This window comes from Saccopteryx leptura, chromosome 1 (genome assembly GCF_036850995.1).
Source record: "Saccopteryx leptura isolate mSacLep1 chromosome 1, mSacLep1_pri_phased_curated, whole genome shotgun sequence".
Taxonomy (NCBI): Eukaryota; Metazoa; Chordata; class Mammalia; order Chiroptera; family Emballonuridae; genus Saccopteryx; species Saccopteryx leptura.
In genome coordinates, this window is record NC_089503.1 from 314,314,513 (window position 1) to 314,338,001 (window position 23,489).

The 23,489-nt window shown below is 49.8% G+C and overlaps 2 protein-coding genes and 1 non-coding gene across 5 annotated transcripts in view; 1 reads left to right on the plus strand and 2 right to left on the minus strand.

Moving 5' to 3' along the window:
- POLDIP3 (DNA polymerase delta interacting protein 3) overlaps nt 1-9,764 on the minus strand; it is a 34,893-nt gene extending 25,129 nt beyond the window's left edge. For 2 of the 3 annotated variants that reach the window (XM_066358578.1, XM_066358577.1), the window contains exon 1: nt 9,626-9,764. In XM_066358578.1, the coding sequence (XP_066214675.1) occupies nt 9,626-9,684 (59 nt within the window). In that variant the 5' untranslated portion in view covers nt 9,685-9,764. Of the gene's footprint in view, nt 1-9,152; nt 9,389-9,625 lie in introns of those variants that run through there. The other variant, XM_066358579.1, reaches the window with a different exon arrangement.
- Nucleotides 9,765-10,062: 298 nt separating this feature from the next.
- LOC136390102 (U12 minor spliceosomal RNA) lies at nt 10,063-10,212 on the plus strand. The gene has a single exon (XR_010748587.1). It is a non-coding gene; the product is annotated as a U12 minor spliceosomal RNA (small nuclear RNA).
- Nucleotides 10,213-14,628: 4,416 nt separating this feature from the next.
- Nucleotides 14,629-23,489, minus strand: part of CYB5R3 (cytochrome b5 reductase 3) — a 28,735-nt gene continuing 19,874 nt past the window's right edge. The window contains exons 8-9 of the mRNA XM_066358585.1: nt 19,651-19,750; nt 14,629-15,766 (exon numbers count right to left, since the gene is read on the minus strand). Of these exons, the coding sequence (XP_066214682.1) occupies nt 15,594-15,766; nt 19,651-19,750 (273 nt within the window). The 3' untranslated portion in view covers nt 14,629-15,593. The remainder of the gene's footprint in view (nt 15,767-19,650; nt 19,751-23,489) is intronic.

Sequence of the window (23,489 nt, forward strand, 5' to 3'; positions counted from 1 at the left end):
CCAACGACCTTGGGCTCAAGCCAGCGACCATGGGGTCATGTCTATGATCCCATATTCAAGCCAGTGACTGCAAGGTCAAGCTGGATGAGTCCATGCTCAAGCCGGCAACCTCAAGGTTTCAAACCCGGGTCCTCCGCATCCTAGTCTGATGCTCTATCCATTGCGCCACCACCTGGTCAGGCACCATTGGTATTTTGATAGGGATTGCACTGATTCTATAGATTCCTTTGGGTAGTATGGACATTTTCACAATATTAATTCTTCCTATCCATGAGCAAGGTATATGCTTCCATTTACCTTCCATGGCTTATAATTTTTCTCAGGGCCCAGTACACTGTAAGTGGTGTTGAGCCCAGGCCAACTATCAGAAACTCCAGTGGAGCTTCCTAAAAATACAGCTGTCCAGACCCCACCCCAGAGCTACTGAGGAACAGCAGTGTTGAGAATCTCTGACCTGGAGTTAGAAGGTGAAACTCTGCTGAGCAAACAAGTTCCTATACCATTTCTCACATCATTGTTCTGGCCTCCCAGAACCTCTTATAGTGGGCAAGCCATAAGGGAGTCCTACTGTCTCTTTTCTTCTTCAACTGGCTGGAGTGACTGTTCACCAGCTCGCACATTAACAGTAAGAGTACTTACAAAGGTGTTAGCCTGGTACCAGTCAAAGCAAATCTAGACCATCATCACATTAGGATAAAAACACTTGCAGCCGCCAGTAGGCCAGAATCATACCTAAAGCAGTGATGCACAGGCCAATCTTTCTGTGAAATATGACAAATGTCTAAGATTTAAATACTTTCCAGTAGGTTTATACAAGAACTAGACAGAGAGAGTGTGGAAAGGGTCATTTCTAGAATTCATCAGATTAGGGTTGGGGGTGGTGCCTATCCCTACCCTAGTTTCTCCCATAAAGGGGAGCTAGAGGTGCTAGAAAAAGCAAGGGCAAAAGGAATGGAGTGTTTAAAGAGGCCAGTAAGCACAACTAGGGAGAGGGAAACAGCTGTGTGTGGCAGACAGTATTCATCCTTCCCTGGACTGGGCTATTCTAGGCTTTGTGGCCTGTAAAAAGCCATGAGCAATAATAGTAAGGCTATGCTTTGTGGTGACCACTAAAGCCTGCAGCTATATGGAGGGGACCTTGGTATTCATGGAGAGAACACCACAAACTTCCTAACAAAGCTCTAAGTACACAATCAACTGGCAGGTGAAGGGGACCAAAGTTTCACCACCTCAAAGCTGCCTTTTGGGATATGATTTTAAGCTGTTTAGTAGGAAACAAAAGGGCCCTGGCCGGGTGGTTCAGTGGATAAAGTGTTGACCCAGCACACTAGAGATGGTGGTTGGATGCTGGGTCAGGGCAGGAACAAGAAGCAATCAATGAGTACACAACTAAATGGAACTAAGTGAAACAAGTTGATGCTCCCCACACTTCTCAAATCAATGGAAAGGGAAAGAAACAGGATTCAAAAAGAACTTTGACCCTCTCCTCCCCTTTCCTATCTAAGAGATTCAGATGGAAAAACCTGCCTTGGGAAGGGAAACTTTACACAATCACCTTAACAATTAGACAAGACTCTAAGCAGGAGACTGTTTACTAGAACCCCCTCCCTATCTTGTTGATCGGCTGCCTAGCAAAAATTTACTTGCATGTTATGTTCTGTTCTTCCTCAATTATTGCAAATGGCCTATTCTCACTTTTGAAATTTCAGACCCCTAACCCCCTTCTTCTCCATTGTCCAAAATGACACACATAACCAACTTTGCTTCACCGTCTTTGGAATTTTCATGCTTCTGTGAATTCCCCATGTGCATGTATTAAAATTTGATTTTCTCCTGTTAATTTGATTAGCCCAGCTAGAAGAACTTAGAAGATGGAATATGTATGTATGTACATATATGGCCCCCAACGGTTTTATTTTTGCTTATTTTTTAATATTTTATTGATTTTAGAGAGGGAAGAAGAGAGAGACAGGAATATCAATGTGCTCCTGTATATACCCTGACTGGGGGTCGAACTGGCAACCTCTGCATTTCCAGATGATGCTCTAGCCAACTGAGCTATCTGGCCAGGGCCCCACTGGCTTTATTTTTTAATGCTTACAACTCCCTACATCTGCTGAAAATGCCCATCAAAGAAAAGCAACAGGTTATCAGTTCAGACCAGAAGCTACCACTGAAGCCTGCTCATAAAACGGGGAAAAAGATTTTGATTGACATTTAAGGTTCAGATAGATGACACCAAAGTTAGTGGAAAGCATTCCAGGTGAAGTCCTTCACTCATCATGCACTGGACCCCTCTGAAGCCAGAGGCCTTGAGCCAGGCAATCAAGTCCCTAAAAAGGACATGGTGAGGAACAGATCTCCTGGGGCTCTGATTTGGGAGTGTAGGGCATACAGATAGCCAAATAATCACCAGACTCCTGCTTTAGTAAAGTCAAAGTTTATGGGGGACACTATAAGTAACTGGACACCTGTAGGGCAGTGGGCAAAGAGGCCCAGGGTGTCTGGGAAGAGTAGTGTGTCAAAGGGCATTCTAGGCAGACTGGAAAATGCCCACCACAGCCTAGCTTGGGGCTTCTCTGCTCTTGCAGCTCCAGCAGCAGGAGACACTGAGCTTACCTCCACCCCCATCCCCCACAAGGCATTCTTTCACTTCTCCCAGATCACTTCCACAGCTGGAAGCGCCCTCCTAGGAGCATTCAACAGCTGAAAGCTTCCATTAAGGCACTTACCATGCTGCTTCACAATGATGTGTTTACAGCCTGCATTTCCTGCAGGACTAAAGCTTCTGAGAGCACATCCTGCAGCTCCTCACCACTGTCAATCCAGCAGCAGCAGCAAAGGCTCAAAGGGCTTTCAGATCTACCCAGGCTCCTATCAATCATTATCCTTCCAGAATCACAACCTCAGTTGCCATCACCTCCATCTCCTCTGTAAGAACCAAATCATAAAGCTAGTAGCATGGCTGGGATTCCAGGTCTATCCGACTCCAGAGCCCACAGTTTTTCCATTATAATAGGCTCCAAGCCCCAGGGGAGGTGAGGGAAGTTGAGATGACTGGCCCTGACCAGGCGCAGCAGGAGCTTCAGGAAAGGAGGACATTACAAATAGAATCAGGCTGCATACACACCAACAGTGGAAGACTTACTTGATGAGCACACCTACCGGCCTGAGCAGTAAGTCTAAGTCATAAACTCTGACACAGCTCCTTTAACACTCACAACTTTGAGAATTAGATTATCCTTATTTTATAGAGGAAAAAACTGAGATTCAAGGAGAGAATCCTACATCACAGAGCTGTAATGGTGAAGGCTAGATTTGAACTTTACTGTGTCTACTTAAAGTACCGATAATTAAGCATGGTTCAAAAATAAAAGACCAGACCTTGAAGAGTTAAAGAAAGGTAAGAACTGTCCTCAGGCTAAGGAAAATCTTAGCCTGGAACAAAGCACATTCTTTAGTGACCAAGGATGACCACACACTTGGGACCCGCACACTATACTGCTTGTCGGGCAAAAACAAACACACACACACACACACACACACACACACACACACACACACAAAACAAAAAAAATCCACCCCCAAAATACCAGCCTTCTGCTATGGTATTTTATCTATGAAACAGCGCAAAAGGTACATATGGGGTAGGGAGGTGATGTAGCTGCGTTAAGTTACTTTCCCTAATTCTATGCATTCAGTTCCCTGGTTACAACCAGTTCTTTTCAACGCATCTCTTTAACAGCTTTAGGGGGTTTCAGAGTTCAGGTTTTTTATAATCACTGCTCTTCTTCCTGCATAAAAAGACAGCTATTTATCCCAGCAGGTCGCAGTGCTACTTATAAGGCAGGCATTAGTCATCAGGAATTTTTCAAATAAACACCCCTGCTAGGAGTAGATCTTTAAAACATAGAGTCAATTATGTTACCCTCCTGGTCAAAAGAACTGTTGAGGGTTCCCTAACAAAGCTCCACCCCTCAGCAGAGACCCTGGTCTGCCCCCAACTTCTGCCTACAGCCTCACCTCTAACTGCAGACTATCAGATTGTTCTAGAAACGCATCCTGCATTTTTGGCCTCAGTAGATGTCTGGGAGGAGGGAAGAGGGACAGTTTGAGCATTAACTGCCCAAACCTATCACACCCAAAACAGTAACTGCACTGTGTCCAGACACACTCGCCAGGTATTCCCCAGGCCTTGGGAAGAGAGTGCTGTGGGTGTGAGGGTAGATCTCCCACTGTGGCCCGAGCTCTCCCCCACAGACCCCAACTGGAGCCTAGACTCTTGTGAAGACTAAAAAGGGTCTGCATGGGAACAGGAATGCCTCACCCTCATGGCCCTGTCTGTGGAGGGAAGAGTGGCAGCCAGAGGTCTCTGGACATATGTCTAGTCCAAAGGATTCAGGCCAATGACAAGAGCATGAATTATTCTGAAGTGGATTTTAAGTCATGGTGGTCTCTGGGTTGCAGTACATTTGTGTTGAGATCACCATTACAGAGAGAAAACACAGTTTGGATCTATTACTGAGGGGCAATTCTGAATTAGCTATGTTAGAGATGTAAAGAAAAACACACTAACTCTTACTCTCCAAGAGTCTTGTGCAGATGTTTCATTTTAATTGATTTTGAGAGAGAGAGAGAGAGAGAGAGAGAGAGAGACAGACAGACAGACAAGACAGACAGACAGACGTCGCCTTGTTCCACATATTCGTGCCATCATTGATTGAGTCTTTTAAGTGTCCTGATGGGGGATCAAACCTGTAACCTCTCTGCATGTTGGGATGAGCCTATAACCAACTCAACTGTCTGGCCTGGGCCAGATGTTTCATTTTAAATCTTAATTGTTCCCTGTTGTGGACCGTTAATGGCAAAAAGCCATTATAGATTCAAGGCTTGGCAGGGGGCTAAGTTCTCCCCTCTCCATCTCCATATTTGGCTTTGATGCTGAGTATTTGCACCCACTCCACTTCCTTCCTTGGGTTGCAGGAAACAATATACATGCCCTTCCTCTGACTCTTTGTTTGTTTCAGATGTTTGTAAATTTCACTAATTATCCTATTTTTGCCTTGGGAGAGTTCCTGTCTTAGCCTTTGATGTGCAACTCTGTATCAGGGTCCTTGATTTGCATAGGTCTATATAATAAAGCGAACTGGGGCGGTGAGGCACTCAGATACTGCCAAGCAGTTTGAAGAGTCCTCCCGGTCCCATCGGTTTCCTCACCGTTATTTGGAGCCGCGCTGGTCCGCAGCAGTTCCCCTCTAAATTATGTAATATGGTAACTAGTTTTCCTTTTATTTGTTTTAGGTATACATTTCCTTTATTTCAACACAGAAACAAGCAGTGAGGACCCAGACCAGGGCCCTGGTCTGAACTGAAAAGCTAACTCCCTCCCCCCATGGCTCCAAGGACTCCCCAGATAGGGCATGTTGCCCAGGGCTGCTCAACTCCAATACACTCAAGGCCCAACTTTCCCGCTAAGGCTGCCTGCCATCTTCATCTAACTACACGGATGCAGTGAACAGAGCGCCATCCTCTGAGAATTAAACTAATCAAACCAGAGGGTATCCTGGCTGACTTAAATCAGCTATGCTCTCATAGCCGAAGGAAAAAACTGACCAGAGGAGCAGATCTGCATAGCAGCTGGTGCCCAGTGCTGTCCAGAGCAGACCCAGCCATAAGGCTTCAGCAACACAAGTCACTAGAAATGTGCTGTGCCTGGGGAACAACAGTGCCTCACCATGGCCTGGATGAAGCAGCTCTCAAAACGAAGTAATCAAGGAAACCTCTGCTAATTAATTGGGGCCTAGGTAATAATAATGACCCCTTTCTTGACTTAAAAGATTCAATGAAGCCTGACCAGGTGGTGGTGCAGTGGACAGAGCATCGGACTAGAATGCAGAGGACCCAGGTTCAAGACCCCGAGGTCACCAGCTTTTTTTTTTTTTTTTTTAAAGGTTTTATTTATTCATTATAGAGAGGAGAGAGAGAAGGGGGGAGGAGCAGGAAGCATCAACTCCCATATGTGCCTTGACCAGGCAAGCCCAGGGTTTTGAACCGGCAACCTCAGCGTTTCCAGGTTGATGCTTTATCCACTGCGCCACCACAGGTCAGGCCAAGGTCACCAGCTTAAATGTGGGCTCATCTGGTTTGAGCAAAGCTCACCAGCTTGGACCCAAGGTTGCTGGCTCGAGCAAAGGGTTGCTCGAGAAAGGGGTTACTCGAGAAAGGGGTTACTCGGTCTGCTGAAGGCCCATGGTCAAGGCACATATGAGAAAGCAATCAATGAACAACTAAAGTGCCACAACAAAAAACTGATGATTGATGCTTCTGATCTCTCTCCGTTCCTGTCTGTCTGTCCCTATCTGTTCCTCCCTCTGACTTTCTGTCTCTGTATAAAAAAAATAAAGAGATTCAATGAACATAAAACAGAATGGCTGCTGTAAGTACAAGCACATTTCACGCCCTGTGGGGCAAGAGGTTATTCACACTTCCACAGGCTCCTTCTTTGGCTACTTCCATTAAGAGGAAGGAAATTTTCTGAAATAATCCTAGGTTCTTCCTAAATTATTAAGATCAAAGTTCCTGGGACACCCATGGAAGTTCCCAGTAAAGAATCTTCCAGTAAGTATATAAAATAGACTATATTTACTGTAGGAAATGACATTTGTTCAGACCTTTTAAATTTCTTGACAGGAACCCCCAGATCTAGTTTTTCTCTCTGTTGGTTATGCAAGTAAAATAAAAATGGGGATTCTGGCAGGTTTAATAAAACACAGCACGCAGCCCAGTTTCTTCCACAACAATCTCTTTGCCGTACTTTTGTCCAACCCAAACTTCACATAATAGCAAAGCAATACAGTCGGTCTCTGGCCATATCATGGTTCGCTTTTCGCAGTCTCACTGTATCACCGATTTTCTTTTCTTTTTTTTTTTTTTCATTTTTCCGAAGCTAGAAACCGGGAGGCAGTCAGACAGACTCCCGCATGCACCCGACTGGGATCCATCCGGCACGCCCACCAGGGGGCAATGCTCTGCCCATCTGGGGGCATCGCTCTGTTGCATCCAGAGCTGTTCTAGCGCCTGAGGCAGAGGCCACAGAACCATCCTCAGCGCCCAGGCCAACCTTGCTCCAATGGAGCCTTGGCTGCGGGTGGGGAAGAGAGAGACAAAGAGGAAGGAGAGGGGGAGGGGTGGAGAAGCAGATGGGCGCTTCTCCTGTGTGCCCTGGCCAGAAATCAAACCCGGGACTTCCGCACGCCAGGCTGACACTCTACCACTGAGCCAACCGGTCAGGGCTTTTTTTTTTTACAGAGACAGAGAATGAATGAGAGAGAGGGATAGACAAACAGGAACGGAGAGAGATGAGAAGCATCAATCATTAGTTTTTCATTGCGCGTTGCAACACCTTAGTTGTTCATTGATTGCTTTCTCATATGTGCCTTGACTGCAGACCTTCAGCAGACGGAGTAAACCCTTGCTGGAGCCAGCGACCTTGGGTTCAAGCTGGTGGGATTTTGCTCAAACCAGATGAGCCCGTGCTCAAGCTGGCGACCTTGGGGTCTCAAACCTGGGTCCTCTGCATCCCAGTCCGACGCTCTATCCACTGCGCCACCGCCTGGTCAGGCCTCATTGACACTTTTGAAGTACTTTAGATATATTAATTCATTTAGTCCTGACAATAAATAACCCAATGAAGTACTGCCTACATTTTTAAGGAAATGGTTAAGTAACTGCATAAGATCATATGGAAAGTGGGAGATGCAGGGAATTGAACCCTGGAAATCTGACTCCAGCCTGTCCAGGGCGGGTTCTAGCTTCTACTCCTATAAGGAAAGGCCCATGACAATTGCCATCTCTTGCTGAGCACTTACTACCTAGTACAAAATTTAAAATATGCATCATATTTAAAAATATATCCATATATTTTAGAGACTTTTAAAAATATTTATTAATTTTTAGAGCGAGAAGAAGGGAGAGAAAGACAGAAACACGGATGTGTTGTTCCACCTATTCATTCACTCATTAATCTTCCTGTATGTGCCCTGACCCAGGATGGAACCCGCAACTTGGATGTATCGGGATGACGCTCTAACCAACAGAACTACTCCGCCTGGGCCATTCTTACATTCTTATATTTAATCCTCTCAAGGATCTACCGGCAACCATTATCACAAATGAGGAAACTGCTCAGCTCAGAAGTCCTCTGGCCAGGGAGGCACAGAACCACACAACGGGGACTGCCAAGGATTAGGTCCGCCAGGCTGCACACACCCAGCTTCCTGCAGCCCCATCCGCTGCCCAACACGAGACTCTGCACCCATCCACACCAAAACGAACAGACCTGACCAACAGAGACCACCGCAGACGGAGCCAGGAAGAGGGGCTGCAGAGAGCCCGTGGGGGGCCGGCTCACTCAGCAACTGATAAGCACACCCATGAAACCCGGCGGATTTAGAAGTGGCAGAGGACCCAGCCCCGCTCCACAGGATGTTCCAGAGGGAGGACCTAGGGGAGAACCGCCCCGGGGGAACGGGCGAGGACCTCAGTCTCCAGGGCCTGCGCGGAGCCGGAGTCATGGGCAGGGCTGGCCGGTCCTGAGCGGGGTGGCCGGCTCCCCTCCACACAGCGAGGGGATCTCCTTTCCAGCAACGGCACCGGAAGTAATAATACACACGTGCGGAGTGAAGGTCTGAGAAAACAATGTGTAACCATCTCTGCAGTCGGCTATTTACAAACATTTAAACTGCTCACGTGCTGGAAGACCACACGCCAAGTCCCAACTCGTTCACACGGGGGAAGCGGCGCTCGCAGAGGCCCGAGGTGACCCACCCATTAGGGTCCCGAGGAAGTTCGGGGCGCATGCTGCAGGCCATCGCCGCCGCTCCGCACACTGGCCTGGCCTCCCTCGAAAACCCGGGACCCACATGCACCGGCCAGCCTCCGTCCGCCCCGGTTCCTGCCCGCGCCTGAGGCCACCTCCGCTCTCGGTGACCTCGGCCAGGTCACTCTACCTCCCACCCTCGAGCTCCACGTCTGTAAAACGGGGACAGCACGGCTAGCGGGACGATAAGGCTGGGAAAGAGCAACAGAGACAGTGTTTCCACGAAAGCGCTGTGAGTCCCCAAAACGCCGCACGCACGGAAGCGAGTGCTCACAGAAGCGGCATAGAGAGGGGACCCGGGCGAGGGACGTGGAAATGAAAGGTCTGGGCAGGGTCTGGGCAAGTCGCTTCCCCGCCTAAGTTTCATCGTCCTAATTCTAAAACCGCGCTGGGAGAAGCGAGGCCCAAGTGCCTGTCTTCTCAGGAGACAGGGTTGCACTTGGGAGACCCTCAGGAGGCCAGATGGCAGGCCGCCCCTTCCCGCACGACCCCCCCGCGGCCCCTCCCACGAGCAGGGCACCCTGTCCCCACCAGCCTCCCCAGTCCGCCGGAGCGACGGCGCCTGCAGCCAGTGGGCGGCCAGAGCCAAGACTGTGGCGGCGGCGGCGGCCGGGCCAATGAACAGCGGGCCTACTGCAGGGGGCGGGCGCAAGCGGCCCTCAGCGTCAAGCTCGGACCGCTCCCTCCTCTGCCCCGAGCCCCGCTAGGCCGCGGGCCCTAACCCCGAAGGGAGAAAAGGCCACTCACCGTCCCTTTGCCGCAGCCCCGCGCTTCCGGATGAGTTCATCCAAGGAAATATCCGCCATCTTTCACCACAAAACAGCTTAGATTCCCTCAGCCCTCGAGCCCGCCCCTTCGGCTGCTACGAAGCGACTAGCTGTTTCCGGTGTTTGGTCGACGAACTCTCGCGATAGCTCAAATTAGGCAAGAGCCGGAAGAGGCGGGACGCTACCCGTGAGCCTTAGCGACTCAGACTGCTTATCTACATACGCTGAGTCGGATCATTATCATCCTTTTTCCTCCCCGGACGGACAAGTAAAATGAAAAGTGACATAAAATATTAACTAATATTAATATCAACTTCAAAGGATCAGATATCTCAGATCAACGGTCAACTTTGATACTCACCGTAGAGCTAATGAGAATAAGATTCATTACGTAGGAAGCAATAGCCTTATTTCTCTATGCCTTAAACTTATGAGTAAGGAAAATAACGATTCGGGGTGACGCCCGAATCCTCACTGCTAATGTGAGACGAATTTTTGAGCGGGTAAAGGTTACCCCTAAGGTGACCCGCCTACTTTGCGGGATGCCTGGGAGTCGCGATCTGCCCGTCCCTTTTATCTCTAAAAAGTAGAATTGTCAGAAAGTTAAGAGTAAGGGTTGGAAGGATTGCGATATTGTCGGAAATAGCTTACTCTGCGTTGTCTTGGTCTTATGAAGTGGGCAGTATTTGTCGTTTTCGGCTTGTGAAACTGTTCTCTGTATAGGCTATGAACCTGCGGATGACGATCCTAGCTAGTTCCCTAAAACTTCGCTCTATGCTGCTGCTTAGTTGTAGTTGAGAAATAACGGTAAGTGCGGCTGCACACAGTAGGCACTCGCGTGGTGGCTTAAAATGCAGTGAGTGCTCAACAGGGGTGAGAGGCAGAGGATTGCCTAGCTCACATCCCAGGGGCCACACTTGGCCCTTCAGAAGCAAATGGCTTCACCTCTTTGTGCCCGTCTCTGTGATCTGTAAAACTGGGCAGATAGTACAGGTCGCAGCAGGTCGTTGAGAGGGTAAAATAGACTGGTTTATTAAAGTGTTCCACACGTGGAATTGCCTTGATGCGACCCCAGCCTCCAGCAGCAAGCTTGACATGTTTGTCGAATCAATAAAAAATACATGCAAAATCTTTAGAACAGAGCCGAGAGTGGACTTAATGCTCTGAGTTGTATGTTGTAGCTATTATTTTCTTAGTCCAATACTGAGTGGAGTTACGTACTCTTTTTAAAAATTAAGTTCCTGACCTGTGGTGGCGCAGTGGATAAAGCGTCGACCTGGAAATGCTGAGGTCACCGGTTCAAAACCCTGGGCTTGCCTGGTCAAGGCATATATGGGAGTTGATGCTTCCAGCTCCTCCCCCCGTCTCTCTCTCTCTGTCTCTGTCTCTCTCCTCTCTAAAATGAATAAATTAAAAAAAAAATTAAGTTCGCATTGGTTAAGGAGTTATGTATTCTTGACATTACCAAAAAAAAAAAAAAAACCCAAAAAACCTGGCATCAGAAACTCCATGGAAAAACTGGGCAAGAGCTGGTAAAGTCAGATGGTCTGGGGTTGGGCCCAAGAGAGAGAAAGGGAATTCAGATCCCACCTAGGTGGCCGTGACTGGGTGCTGGCTGGAGCATGGCCGGCAGGTGTAGAAGAACCAGGAAGCAGCCAGAGGACACAGGAGTTAGAGCCCTGTTGTGCCTTAAGTGAGATGTAAAAATGTCACTTCAATGATTTTTTTTTTTAAGCCAGCACATTAGGGTCATTAACTGAGATCAACTTATGCTGGGATTCTCAGGGGAATGGACTTCCCCCACAGGCATTTCCGAGCTTTGTGGGGTCATGTTTGGTCATCTGGATACAGGCATCCGGTCAGGTGGAGGTGGGGACTGTCTTCCATCGCCTACGACATTCTTGGAACCAAGAGGTCCCGTGGCAATTCTCAGAGCCAGAGTTCACTCCATTTCTTGTATGGATACGCAGGACTTTTTGTCTGGTGTGAAAAGACATGGAATTGCCAGCAGTGCAGCTGTGTGGCAACCAAGGAATTGGGTCTGGCTTTGTTTAGAAATTAACCAAGAATTGTGCCTTTCCTGGGAAAACTTGGCCCGGGTCAGCAGAGCCCAGGAACCCAGCTGCATTTCCGGCCCTGACAGATCAGGAACTTGGCATTTGGGCAAACCCCCGTCCCACCCCTCTTTTGGGGGGAACTTGGGCAGCATTTATGTGCTGGAATGTGCATCATTTTATAAATTTCTTTTCTTTCTTGCTCTTTTATAATTTAGTTAGAGCTGCGTGTGTGTGTGATTAAATTCTGTGTGTAGACTGATATTACCTGTCAGGAGGGTAAAAGGGCTGTTATAAGATAAACAGGGTGTCAATGGTGGGGGGAGGGCTGGATGAGGAGGGTGGAGGGACTGAGCAAAATACGAGAAAAACTCATGGACAGGGACAACAGTATCATGATTGCTGCAGGGGGGAAGACGGAGGAGAGTATAGGGGGATAAATGGTGATGGATGGAGATTTGACTTGGGGTGAACACACAATGCAGTGTACAGAAAACTATAGTAATGTTGTAGAATTGTGCACCTGAAACCTGTGTAATTTTTTTTTTTTTTTTTTTTTTTTTTTTCTGAAGCTGGAAACAGGGAGAGACAGTCAGACAGACTCCCGCATGCGCCCGACCGGGATCCACCCGGCACGCCCACCATGGGGCGGCGCTCTGCCCACCAGGGGGCGATGCTCTGCCCATCCTGGGCGTCGCCATATTGCGACCAGAGCCACTCTAGCGCCTGGGGCAGAGGCCGAGGAGCCATCCCCAGCGCCCGGGCCATCTTTGCTCCAATGGAGCCTTGGCTGCGGGAGGGGAAGAGAAAGACAGAGAGGAAAGCGCGGCGGAGGGGTGGAGAAGCAAATGGGCGCTTCTCCTGTGTGCCCTGGCCGGGAATCGAACCCGGGTCCTCCGCACGCTAGGCCGACGCTCTACCGCTGAGCCAACCGGCCAGGGCCGAAACCTGTGTAATTTTGAGTGTCGGCCTAGTGTGCGGAGGACCCGGGTTCGATTCCCGGCCAGGGCACACAGGAGAAGTGCCCATTTGCTTCTCCACCCCTCCGCCGCGCCTTCCTCTCTGTCTCTCTCTTCCCCTCCCGCAGCCAAGGCTCCATTGGAGCAAAGATGGCCCGGGCGCTGGGGATGGCTCCTCGGCCTCTGCCCCAGGCGCTAGAGTGGCTCTGGTCGCAACATGGCACGCCCAGGATGGGCAGAGCATCGCCCCCTGGTGGGCAGAGCGTCGCCCCATGGTGGGCGTGCCGGGTGGATCCCGGTCGGGCGCATGCGGGAGTCTGTCTGACTGTCTCTCCCTGTTTCCAGCTTCAGAAATATGCAAAAATAAAAAAATGTAATTTTGTTAACCAGTGTCACCCCAATATATTCAATTAAAAAATAAAATGTGTATGAATTTAAAAAGAAAAAAAGGGTGTCAGGTCTGAGAGGGCAGAGAATCACTGACCTAGTCCACACACCCATTTGCAGGTAGGGAAACTGAGACTAGGAAAGAGAAAGAAAACCTGGTCCAATTCATGCCCTTCTTCCCTGCTCCCAAAGGCAGCATCTATTGGGCTCAGGCAGGTGTACATTCAGACCTCTACCCTCAGGATGTCTTCTCATCTTCCAGATGGAAACAGAAATGAGAAGACCTACTGTTTGTCCAGGGCTCAAAAGAGCCCAGCACACTGCAGTTATAGAGAAGGACCATTAGACCCTGGGATTCCCAGGCTCAGTCCTTTCCTGCCCACTGGGGATAGAATAAAGGTGAGTTGAGAGGAAAAGGGGGTATCCCTGGTCCCTGAGGTTTAGCCCCAGTCATTTTTTCCTGTGAACTCCTCCATCTCTTCCTCTTCCCCACTTTATTCCAGCCACACTGGCCTTCACTGTGTTCCTTGGGCCTTCTCACATGTTCTGCCCCAGGGCCTTTGTACTTGCTGGTCACTCCACTCCAGTCTCATCTGCACTATCCCCTCAGCCAACTGCCTCTGATCTGTCTGAAATCTATTCTGTGAGTCGTTCAGACCACAAAGCCCCTGCACTTGCTGTTCCCAACGCCTTGAACACCCATCCCAGCGGGCCCAGATCCATCCCATCACATCCCAGCAGTGTCATCTCCAGAAGGGGCCTCCCTGCTGCTCTTATTCCCACAGTCTCATCACTGTCTTTCATTTGTCTGGTGTTTCTCATCAGCACCCCAGGAGCAGGGAAGCACTTCAGAGCAGCCACTGATTCCCCAGCACCTGGAACAGTTCATGAATGAATGTGGCAACTAGTGAGTGCCCCTTCCTCTTGGAACCTTCCACGGGCAGTGACACTGGCTTCCCCACAGGCTCCACCTTCAACCCAAAGCCATTCATTGCTGAGCCTCAGTCTCTCCAGCAGAAAATAGGGCTAATGACTTCTCCCTACTTCTTTCATGGCTGTCAGGAGGAGAAAGCAAAAAGGAAGATGCTGGGACATCTGGAGTTGTCCAAAGATAGGCCTGAAGACACCTTGTAAAGTCTCTCACCTCAATGAGATATGAATAATGCCAGGCACATGGGGGTGGGGTAAAAGCTGGCCTTCTGGGGTCCACAGCCCCTGGCCTGGCCTTCTGCCTCCAGGAATCTGTCCTAAAAGAAACTTATTTACAAAATCCGCAAACTGGAAACAGCCTGTTTCCACCATATGGGACTCGCTATATTCTAAATCATGATCCATTTGGGTTGATGGTGAGTGCATGATGACAAGGAGAGCTCTTCTGACATTGGGGGAAAGCAGCGGCCACGTGGAAGGTCATGTGGCTTCATTAGTCATCAGTGTTTGCCTCTGGGTGTCTGGTATCATTTTCTGCTGTGTGTACTTTTCTGTACTCTCCAAATGCCAGGTCTTGTGCAGCCCCTTTCTGTCTCCCCTCCCTGCCAACCCCACAGGGACATAGGTCACAGCCTCAAGGAGCCACACAAGGGTTAATATTAGCAAACTTTTATTTCAATGTTTTTTTCTGCTCATAAATGACTCTGAAAAAGCCAATATGCAAAAGGCTAACCCACTACTGTCTAAAGGCAATGTCGAGGCCACTGAGAATATGGCTCAGACAAGAGGCTCTGCTGAGAATCTCCCCCATGCAGGGGTGCAGGCAGCAGGAGGGATGGGTTTGGGACAGAGGACTAAATAACATTAGCTCTGTCTTCGCTCTGCCATCAGGGCTGGTGGCCCAGGACCCTCAAATGGTCAATCTAACCGTTGAGCTGACAGCTTTGAACTCCCAAAGCTGCTGAACATGTGGGTGCGTTGGGGAAAATGTGGAGGCTTCGAGGGCCCATGTGCCAGCCAGAGGGGCCCTCGGCCAGCTCCTCCTTCCCGGCCCTGGGGTGGGGGGAGCCGCTCACCCTCAGCGGTCCTTGCCAAGAGGACTTCTAGGGGGTACCTGACACTCAGTGTCACATGCTGAGGCCTGGCCTGAGGCAGGCAGTGAGGGGCAGCAGACGAGGGTCCCAAGGTGGTGGCAGGGCATTCTCTGACACCTGCATCTCTGGACTGCCTGTATATTTATGTTTATTTCCAGACTGTGGTCTGCTCTGGGAGGAGTGGGTGGGACACAGTGCTGGTGGCCTTCGCCCAGTATGTGTGTGGGGGGTGAGGAAAGGACAAGACCTGGCCTGGGCATCAAGGGTAAAAACCAGCGATGCTCAGACAGGAACCTGCCCTGGAACGTGGCTGTGGTGGCCCAGTGTAACAGAACCATGTTCCCAAAGGGGCCCCTTGGAGGCTAGCCCAGCAGGGTGACCACCCAGGCACAGGGAGGCCAGGCTGAGCCCAGGGCCACTGTGTGAGATAGGAGGGGGGAAGCGACCTTAAAGATGGCAGGGAGGGGTGGGTGCGGACAGGGCGTGTGAGGACGCAGGGAGAGTGTACAGCCAGTACCCAGCCATCAGAAGGTGAAGCAGCGCTCCTTGGGGTGGCCCACCCGGTCCAGGTTGGGCAGGCAGGCATACTGGATCATGGGCGGGGGTCCACACATCAGTACCAGTGGCTCCTCCTCGGGGGGCGGAAGGTGGTCCCGGATCATCTCCTCATTCACAAAGCCCTCGCTGTAGTCCCAACCTGCGGGGCGGGAAACTGGGTGAGCCCAAGTATGGTGCTGGGACTGACTGCGGGCTGCTCAGCTCACCTGCCCGACACCCCTCCCATGGGCGATGAAGCTCCCTCCTGGGCTCTCTCCTCTCAACAAACACGGACCAGGACCAATGAGAGGCTGCTCCACACAAAGCCCCGCCTGCCGCCCCCAACACAAACACAAGCCCTTCATGGTTTCCCAGTTTGCAAAGCCCTTCACCTCCATCTGGCCTCTTGGGTGGCCCTCGGAACCAACCTGAGGGTGGACAGGGAGAGGGCTAATGACCCATTTTACAGGACTGACAGGGGTGTGGGTAGCCGATGGGGGGGGCGCTGCCTCATTCTGAGGGGCCCAGGGCTCTGCCAGGACCGCTGAGACAGGGGATGCCTTCATACCCTGAGTCCTTCTGTGGGTAGCCGATGGGGGGGGGGGGGCGCTGCCTCATTCCGAGGGGCCCAGGGCTCTGCCAGGACCGCTGAGACAGGGGATGCCTTCATACCCTGAGTCCTTCCAGCCCTGAACACCCAATTATCTGGCTTGTCTCGTTTTTCAGTCTGGAAAAGCCTCCTAAAGCCCTTGACACCAACCGAAACACAGCTTTGGAAGTCCAAGGTCAGGAGAAGGTGACTGAGGGACCTTGCCTAGATGGATAGATAACGCTCACTGCACCACACTGGGTCCATTCTGTGGGGGGTGGAAGGGGCCAAGACAGTCCCTGCTAGGCTGGGCAATGGAATGCTGAGCAGTGGGCATTCTGTATCTCATAGACACTGATCTAAGTAAGTAACCACATCTCCCTCTTCACTTTGGCTGCCAGGAAGCTCAGAATAATATGCACAACCCATCTGTGGCAAGTGTGCATCCCAGCCCATGTTTTTGCACAAACCTCATTCCTGATTCCATTTTACGGCCCTGCCCTTGTTTTCCTCTCACTCCCACTTTCTATTTGTACCACTCTGACTCACTCTCTGAGACTTTTTTTTTTTTGTATTTTTCTGAAGCTGGAAACGGGGAGAGACAGTCAGACAGACTCCCGCATGCGCCCGACCAGGATCCACCCGGCACGCCCACCAGGGGGCGACCACCAGGGGGCGACGGGCCATCTTTGCTCCAATGGAGCCTTGGCTGCTGGAGGGGAAGAGAGAGACAGAGAGGAAGGAGAGGGGGAGGGGTGGAGAAGCAGACGGGCGCCTCTCCTGTGTGCCCTGGCAGGGAATCGAACCCGGGACTTCTGCACACCAGGCTGACGCTCTACCACTGAGCCAACCGGCCAGGGCCCACTCTCTGAGACTTTTTTTTTTTTTTTTCCTGAAGCTGGAAACGGGGAGAGGCAGTCAGACTCCCGCATGCGCCCGACCGGGATCCACCTGGCACGCCCACCAGGGGCAACGCTCTGCCCACCAGGGGGCGATGCCCTGCCCCCCCGGGGCGTCGCTCCGCCGCGACCAGAGCCACTCTAGCACCTGGGGCAGAGGCCAAGTAGCCATCCCCAGCGCCCGGGCCATCTCTGCTCCAATGGAGCCCCGGCTGCGGGAGGGGAAGAGAGAGACAGAGAGGAAGGAGGGGAGGGGGTGGAGAAGCAAATGGGCGCTTCTCCCATGTGCCCTGGCCGGGAATCGAACCCGGGTCCCCCGCACGCCAGGCCGACGCTCTACCGCTGAGCCAACCGGCCAGGGCCTCTCTGAGACTTTTTAAGCTGCCTAAAATCCCTTCCAGAATAAGGCAGGGCACAGACACATAACAATTTTATAGCCAGGCAATAGATCTGAAGGACTTTGTAAAAAAACTGCATGGGACAAAACTGTACTTGCTAATGCATGAAATGCACAGGTATCTAAGACACATCTCAATTTCACAAGGATTTTAAAAGGTAGTGTGTTTCTTTACATGTGTACTGAAGGTGGCTTGGTGGGGAAAGCGTAAGTCAGCTGCACTTGCCACAGGAGCCGGACCCTCTCCTGCTCCTGTGCTTAGCTCCATAGTAGTTCTGCTGGCCAGTTACTGCTTTCTTTCTCAACATCTAGAAGTTCAGTTTACACCTAACGTTATAGTAATAATACCTTAACTACTCTTGAAACGTGGGTCAGGATAACAATAAACCTGAGTATAAACCGGTACCTCCCTTGGTCCGTTCACCAGTACTGTTAAAACAGCCCCTAGGAGGCAGCACTTTGGTCTTGGCGTTGCTATGTGCCACCAGCAGGGCTCAGTGTGGCTCCTCCTCCTGTGGACAGGGCCTCTTACTGGCAACGGGCAAGGCCTTTCCCATCTGGCTGATGAGCCTACCCTACCATACTATCAGAACCTGCAACCAGAACGGAGCTAAACTAGCCCTCATTCTCCCCCTTTGGATTGAGACCTGGGTAGAAGATAAACGTCCCTTTCTTTACTAGAAGAAGAGCAGCTCTGACTTCCAGAACCAGTGCCCCCTGCCCGACCTTCACTCCCAACCCCTTGCTGGATGTTACTGGGTTTCTCCTGGGCCTCACTGACCACCTTCTACTATGCTCTACAATTTACTAATAAATGTTTCCTGTTTATCCCACCAGAACATCAGCCCATGGGGCCAGGCTGGCTTAGTGAACACACAAACAGGCCGACCAGGAGGGAACCTGTAGTTCAGATGGGCTGGCCCAGGTCGGCCAGTCCAGCCAGAGGCCTCAGACACAGCTGACAGCTCCACCAATCCGTCCAGGCCTGGGTCTGGCTCTCAGCTTGGAGGGCCAGGACCCGATATGGTCACCCAGGAGGAGGCTCCTCTCTCAGGGACAGGCCCAGATGTCCCAACCCATTAGGTGGGCATGGTGCCCACAGCCCATCTGCGCATTTCTGGGAGAAGCAGAGGGCGATGTGTTCCCCGCGCTGTGACTTGAGTCCCAGGAACCGTGGAGCTGTGTGAGGAGCCAGAGGCCAAGCAAATGCATGATGGAAGAATGTGAATGAGATTACAAACTGGTGCCTACATGGGTACATCAAAAATGTCATTTCTAACATTTAGAAATTTCCCATGAAAATGCAAATTCAGCTTCCCTTAAAAAGTGGAAAGGCCTGTGCTACAGGGCTGGATTCCTGCATAGCCACCTGCCTGCAGCTGAGAGGGGGCTGCCCCTTTGGACAAGCCAGATGTTCTCCAATACCCCACTCTCTTCACCACTCCCTACTGTCTCCCGACCCTGAAGCAAACATCACTGGTATGCTCTACCAAGAGGCCTGACCAGCTGCTTTTCTCACAGCAAAAGGAGATTTTTTTTTTTTTTTGCAACCACATCAACCTAAGGCAGGAGAATGAAGTAGTTTAGCTCCCAGAGGGCCAACCTTGTTTCAAATTTTGGGGGCATCCCTCATTCACTGCCTCCTCCACAGTCAACCGTGTGACCTTGGCAAACAGCCTAAACACCTGGACAGACAGGTAGGGGGTAACCGTACATCAGCCCTGCCCACCCCTCAGGGCTGATGAACAGAGAGAAAATGGGTATACAGTGCAAACTGCACAGTGGAAGCGATCCTCAGCCCCAGCTCTGGGGACCTGCCCCACAGTGAGCCCCTGCCCGACGGCAGAAGGCCAGCCTCCTTTGTCCAGCTTGGGGCAGTGCAGTCTGGGGAAGGCCTCAGGCTCTGGAGGAGCATGTGAGTGCAAGCCCTGTCTTTGGTGTTTTCTGGCTGTGTGACATGGGGCACTTACTTCCCCTCTCTGACCCTTCCTTCCTGCTCTGTGAGGTGGGGGGTCACACCACCTCCCTCTCACGGCCACAGTGAGAGCATGCGTCAAAGGACACCATATAGCAGAAGGCTCAACACTGCGGAGAGCTCAGCGTGAGTGGTGAGCCACACCCCCACCCCAGCCCGTTCTGCTTGGGCTTCCATCACTCACCTTCAGGGGCTTTATCCACCGTGTACCAGAGCTTGAAGCGTGCAGAGTGTTCATTCCTCAGTTCCTCCAGCTCGGGCCGCAGCAAGATGTCCTTCTCGGTCTGTGGGGGGGACAAGTCCAGCGGTCAGGAGGCATGGCAGCAGAGACTGCCCTAGGAGACATTCATCACCCAATGGCTCGTCATTTGCCCACGCGTGGGCCACATACTTGGCAAAGCTTCCAGGAAAGCAGTCTGGTGTAGCTCACCAGACTCCTAAAAACACTCACCCCCACCCTCATCTCACTTCAGAAGCGGATCAAGCTCCAACAAAGATGTTCACTACAAATGCAGTTTGCAAACAGTGTTTAACATTAGGCGGAAATGTGCAAGGTATAATGGGGAGTGGAGAAAGTGGGAAACAAGCCTGACCTGTGGTGGCCCAGTGGATAAAGCGTCGACCTGGAAATGCTGAGGTCGCAGGTTCGAAACCCTGGGCTTGCCTGGTCAAGGCACATATGGGAGTTGATGCTTCCAGCTCCTCCCCACCTTCTCTCTCTGTCTCTCTCTCCCTCTCTGTCTCTCTCTCTCCCTTTCTCTCTCCTCTCTAAAATGAATAAAAAATAAAAATAAAAAAAAAGTGGGAAACAAAACTAAAGATGGGAATGCCCAACTACAGCACAGAGGGAAGAGAATGGGAGGGAATGTGCCAAAACTTAATTGTGATAACCCCTAAGGAATGGTTATGAGCCTGACCAGGCAGTGGTGCAGTGGACAGAGCATTGGACTGGGATGCGAAGGACCCAGGTTCGAAATCCCAAGATAACCACCTTGAGTGAGGGCTCATCTGGTTTGAGTAAGGCTCACCAGTTTGAGCCCAAGGTCGCTGGCTCGAGCAAGGGGTCACTCAGTCTGCTGTAGCCCCCCAGTCAATACACATGAAAATGCAATCAATGAACAAATAAGGAGCCGCAATGAAGAATTGATGCTTCTCATCTCTTTCCCTTCCTGTCCGTCTGTCCCTATCTGTCCCTCTCTCTCTGTCTCTGTCACAATAAATTTTAAAAAAAGGAATGGTTATGATACTTAAATTTAATAAAACGGTTCATTTAAAAAAATGAATGTTCACCACCTTCACCCCTCAGACAAGCTTTTCTGTTCCGGCGTCTCAGATAGTACATCCATGAATTAGGAAATAACAGTCACCTGGCAGCCCACATGGCCCATTGTTCTCCACCCTCCCTCCAGGAAGATTTCCTGGGCTTCCCAGGGGGCCCTGAGAGTATCTCTCTTCTTACACCATTGCCCACACCAGGTCATAACTGTTTAATCTTTGCCAATCAGAGTGATGGAAAGTAAATTTCATGTTTTATTTTTTATTATTAATAAGTAAGTTTGTCACTGGTCTAGTCATATATTTTCTTATTAGTTTATAAAACTTTTAATATTAAGGATATTGATTTTTATTGGTGATGCATTGTTTTTTTCCTAGTTATTTATCTTTCTACTTTATATGTTTCCCCCCATATAAAAATTTATATTTTTAAATTTTTCAGCAGAGGACTCACTCCACCAGACTCCTCCTCTGTGGGCTCTCCACTGACGCCTGGCTTAGGCTGACCACCCTCAGCCATTCATTCATTCATTCATTCACCAGTACTTCTTGTAAAAATGCTCAACTACTACTTTTAAAGCTTCTTCTTTTTTTTTACATGTACATCTTTAACCTAGAGTTCATTTTACTAAAAGGTAAAGTAGGGATCTACTTTAACAAATGCACAGCAATTAACCAAACACACACTGTCTTTTGTTATTTCTTAACTGTGCGTGTATCAAGAGAACCGTTTCCTTAGCTCAAATACCCATGTTTCATAGTTCAGGGTCACAGGTCAGCGACAAACTCCCATGGAATCCAACCCAAAGAAATTCCTTACATTCCAAGATCACTCTGCACTGTGGAAGATACCAGCCATCCTCATCTCTTCAAAATCTTTCATAAAATCATAATTTCCATAGAAGAACATGGAACGCTTCGCGAATCTGTGTGTCCTCCTTGTGTAGGGGCCATTGGGAACCTCTGTATCACTCCCCTTTCAGTATGTGTGAGCTGAAACGAACACCGTACCTCTACTTTCACCTCTCCCCAGGTCTGTGATGTCCCCTGCATCATACAGTCTCACACACACTGAGGCCTCTTTCTCAGTCGGACTTGTTCAACAGGGCTTTCTGCAGTGATGGGAATGTCCTAGATTTGTGTCCTCCAATGCGGTAACCACTGGTGGTTGCATGTGGCTACAGAACTCTTGCAATGTGGCTAGTAAGGCTGGTTAATTTAGATGTAAATAGACACGTATTCTAGCATGTTCCAGCACAGTCTGGACTTTCACTGTGTTACCCAGCAATGCAAGAGGTCCAGTAAGCCCAGGTCTCACGTGTGGCTCAAAACCATGTTTTCATTGCTGATGCTTTTCCAGTACATTTCAACATCTAGTGTGCAAAGCTCTTCCTTGTAACTCTTCTTTTTTCAAAACTTTCTTGTCTGTGCATGTATACTGTCTTCCAGACCATTCTGCATTATTCTGTCATATGAAAGGGGGGAAAATATCCCACTGGGAATTCTGGTGTTACTTTACAAAGAACTGACACCTTCAGAATATCAGTCTCTCTGCCCAAGAACGAGGTACGCCTCCCTGCTGTTAACTCTCCTGTAATGGCCTTCTGAAAAGCCGGGGTTCCTCTAGGTCAACGCTTGCTGCAGAGCCCCAGGGTCCCCTAACTTGGGATGAAGGAAGGAGGAAGGGCAACAACCCAGCTCGGGCAAAGTAGCAATCCTTACTCAGAGTGTCACCTGTGAGCCCAGGGATCCTTTAGAGCAATGGTAGTCAACCTGGTCCCTACCACCCTCTAGTGGGCGTTCCAGCTTTCATGGTGGGCGGTAGCAGAGCAACCAAAGTATAAATAAAAAGATAGATTTAACTATAGTAAGTTGTTTTATAAAGATTTATTCTGCCAAACTTAGCGAAAATCCAACATAAAGTACTTGGTAAGCAATTATTATTATATGCTTTAACTTGCTGTAACTCTGCTTTATAAATTTTATAAAGTTACTTCCCTACTTTATAAATCACCATTACTGTGGAACCGGGGGGCGGTTAGAAAATTTTTTTTTTTTTTTTTTTTTTTTTTAAACGGTAATGGTATTTTAATTTATTCATTTTAGAGAAGAGAGGGAGAGAGAGAGAGAGAGAGAGAGGAGAGAGAGAGAGAGAGAAGGGGGGGAGGAGCTGGAAGCATCAACTCCCACATGTGCCTTGACCAGGCAAGCCCAGGGTTTCGAACCGGCGACCTCAGCATTTCCAGGTCGACGCTTTATCCACTGCGCCACCACAGGTCAGGCAGAAAATTTTACTACTAACAGAGATACAAAAGTGGGCAGTAGGTATAAAAAGGTTGACTACCCCTGCTCTAGAGGGTCCATGGGGACAAACAATTTTCATATAATACTAGGATTTTATTTGCGTTTATCTCTCTTACTCCCTCATGAAGGTTCAGTGGAACTTCCAGAGGCTACATGACCCTAGATACTGCACCAACTGAATGCAGTAACTGATATGGAATCCAGATATGGAATCCAGCTGCTTCTACTAAGCCAGACATTACAAAGGTTTCCAAAGATGTAAAACAAAACAAATGCTCTCTAAAATCATAAAATATGCTCTGGTTTGAGTCCTGGTTCCACCCCTTACTGTGACATATGTAGGTCAAACCCCTCCCTGGCACTCTGTGTCCACAGCTTACAAAAGTGGAATAATTTCACCACCCTGGCTAACGGGCTAAGGCACAGAGATGCCCTATATAGGTG